General features: G+C 37.8%; 1 protein-coding gene across 1 annotated transcript in view; it reads right to left on the bottom strand.

Moving 5' to 3' along the window:
- LOC101847973 (prosaposin) overlaps positions 1–424 on the bottom strand; it is a gene marked incomplete at its 3' end in the record, with an annotated part of 27259 nt that extends 26835 nt beyond the window's left edge. The window contains 1 exon segment of the mRNA XM_013085188.1: positions 334–424. Coding sequence (XP_012940642.1) covers positions 334–420 — 87 coding nt within the window.
- Positions 425–2262: the final 1838 nt, after the last annotated feature.

The raw sequence follows: 2262 nt of genomic DNA, 5'->3' as shown, positions 1-2262 counted from the left end.
TATTTTATTTTTGTCTAAAATTAAAACAAGACTCTCCCTCCTACCCTGCTTACCAAAAAATGATGATGATGATGATGATGATGATGAAAGCCTAGATGCAACCCCACAGACACAGGTCACATGAGGATTGTCATCACTGAACTGATGGATGACCAAAATCAGAGCATCTTTGTTCGTTTAACCTACTGTGCATTTCTGAAGTACGAAGCAGAGTTAGAGGGCTCTAAATCTCAGCTCAGTGCAATAGTATCAAACTAGGCATATAACAAGTGAACATTTACAACTGGAATTTTCGGCAATCTTCTTTTGTACTAACTTATGCCATGAACTTACGCGCAGGAGAAATTTCATTCCATGTAGGTGCATAGCTTTCGTTTTATCAGCATCGGATTCGCAGAATTTCAAGAATTCGCAGAACATTTCGAAGCGCTGAAAGGAGAAACAATTATGAACATGGCACATGTGTGCATGTGTTACAACATGAGAGCGCTGACATAAAAAGAAAAGGGGCATGACACAATCTAAGAATATATGTGAGGCAGCGTGGTGGAATCAGGCTTTCGTCAATTTTGGGGCATATTGAGTTATTTGTATAATTTAAAAGCTTGTTCAATTGTCTTGCTTTCAATAAAGAAATTACCCATCCATCTTCAATAGAAGTGGAGATATTTTCGATTGAAGGAGGTGGGGGTAACCTGGTTTAAGAGGTAAAACTAGTGAGAAAATGGCCGCCACAGCTTGGTAAATTCCAAAGCTGGAGAGTCCATGGAAACTGTAATTTTATATTTTTTGTGCGTTTAATCAACGTTTTAGGTGAAATCCTCAAAAGAGTTTGTTTGTAAATGGACATAAAAGGTGTTGAGTCAAAAAACAAAAATTTGATAAAAATTGCTAAGCGGGGAGAAAACTGCTGTTTTCTTCGATTTCATTATTTTGACGAGAGCCTGATTCCACCATGCTGCCTCACATGTGTGTTGTGGTGCCGAGGCGGGAATAGAAAGGGCACAAAATCGATACACGAAACTTTATACTGATTTTTTTTTTAAGCTGCAAGAAAAATCACTTATTAACTTTTAATGCCTGTATTGCCATTTCAAACCGCTCAAAATAAAGAGCTCAAAGGGCAGATAAGATACATCTTTATTGTCCAGATCCTGGCACATTGATTTGGTATTTTACCACGTACGCACATACACGCACACGCACACAAACAACCACACACCCATACACAACCACACACACACACACACACACACACACACACACACACAAACATGCACACACACACGCAGTATGCTTGTACTCATAAACAGGCTCACAGTCGCAAGCATAATATAAATGAACAGTAATATAAACAATAATAATGTTAAGCTATAACTTAGTCAGTATTCTGATTGTAACTCAATGGTATTCTGATGCATGCTCTAAGGTCATTGAATACTTATAACAAGATGATTAAGATGGAAGAAGTATGAAAATGATGATGGTAAGATGATCTTCTGTATCTTTCTTTGTTATAGATCAGAAGCATTTCAGCGTCAGAGCAGTGGTAGGAAAGAAAGAGTGTGAATACAAAGTGTTTTAATACTGTGGTGCCCGTACGTTCTATGGAAGAAAGCGCTCAAGATATTTTTTTATCAAGATTCCAAAGTTCTGGACGATCAAGACAAAGAGAATGGGTGGTTGGCGGGTGCTTTGGTATGGTTTGCTACTTCTTTCCTATCAAACATCTATGGTCTTTATCTCCCGTCCTTCTTTGTTGTGTTTGTTACTCTCTTGTAACACCTTTAATCTTCGGCCCTTATATGCCCTTATTGTGTTGCAAGTGCCGTAAAACTCTTACTAAAACAAAAATAAAGAGACATCATTATAGATAATATGTTTGCTATAGGAGTGTCTGCCCGAGCTGTTGACAATGATTATATTAATAATACTTGTATTTATAGAGCGTATGTTTATGTTCTATAGCGAGCTCTATTAGGCTAAGACAGCACCTGGACATAGATGGCTGGTGCCTCTATAAATATGTCATTGATGGTCGGTCGGTTAGCAAGTTCTATGCGCTTTTCAACTATTATTACTCAAGCAGACCCTATAATATTAGAAACATGTAATGTAGTACGCGCTTTAGGATTATTAGTACTCCAGCAGACTCAAAAATGCTTAGAAATATTTTCGGATTCCTGGGTTTGTATAATATACATTGTACTGCAAACAGCCTATTATGTGCTCGAGAGAGAGAGAGAGAGAGAGAGAGAGAGA

This window comes from Aplysia californica, unplaced genomic scaffold (assembly GCF_000002075.1).
Source record: "Aplysia californica isolate F4 #8 unplaced genomic scaffold, AplCal3.0 scaffold00353, whole genome shotgun sequence".
Classification (NCBI taxonomy): Eukaryota; Metazoa; Mollusca; class Gastropoda; order Aplysiida; family Aplysiidae; genus Aplysia; species Aplysia californica.
The sequence above is the reverse complement of the archived record's forward strand: the minus strand, read 5'-3'. Positions and strand labels throughout refer to the sequence as shown.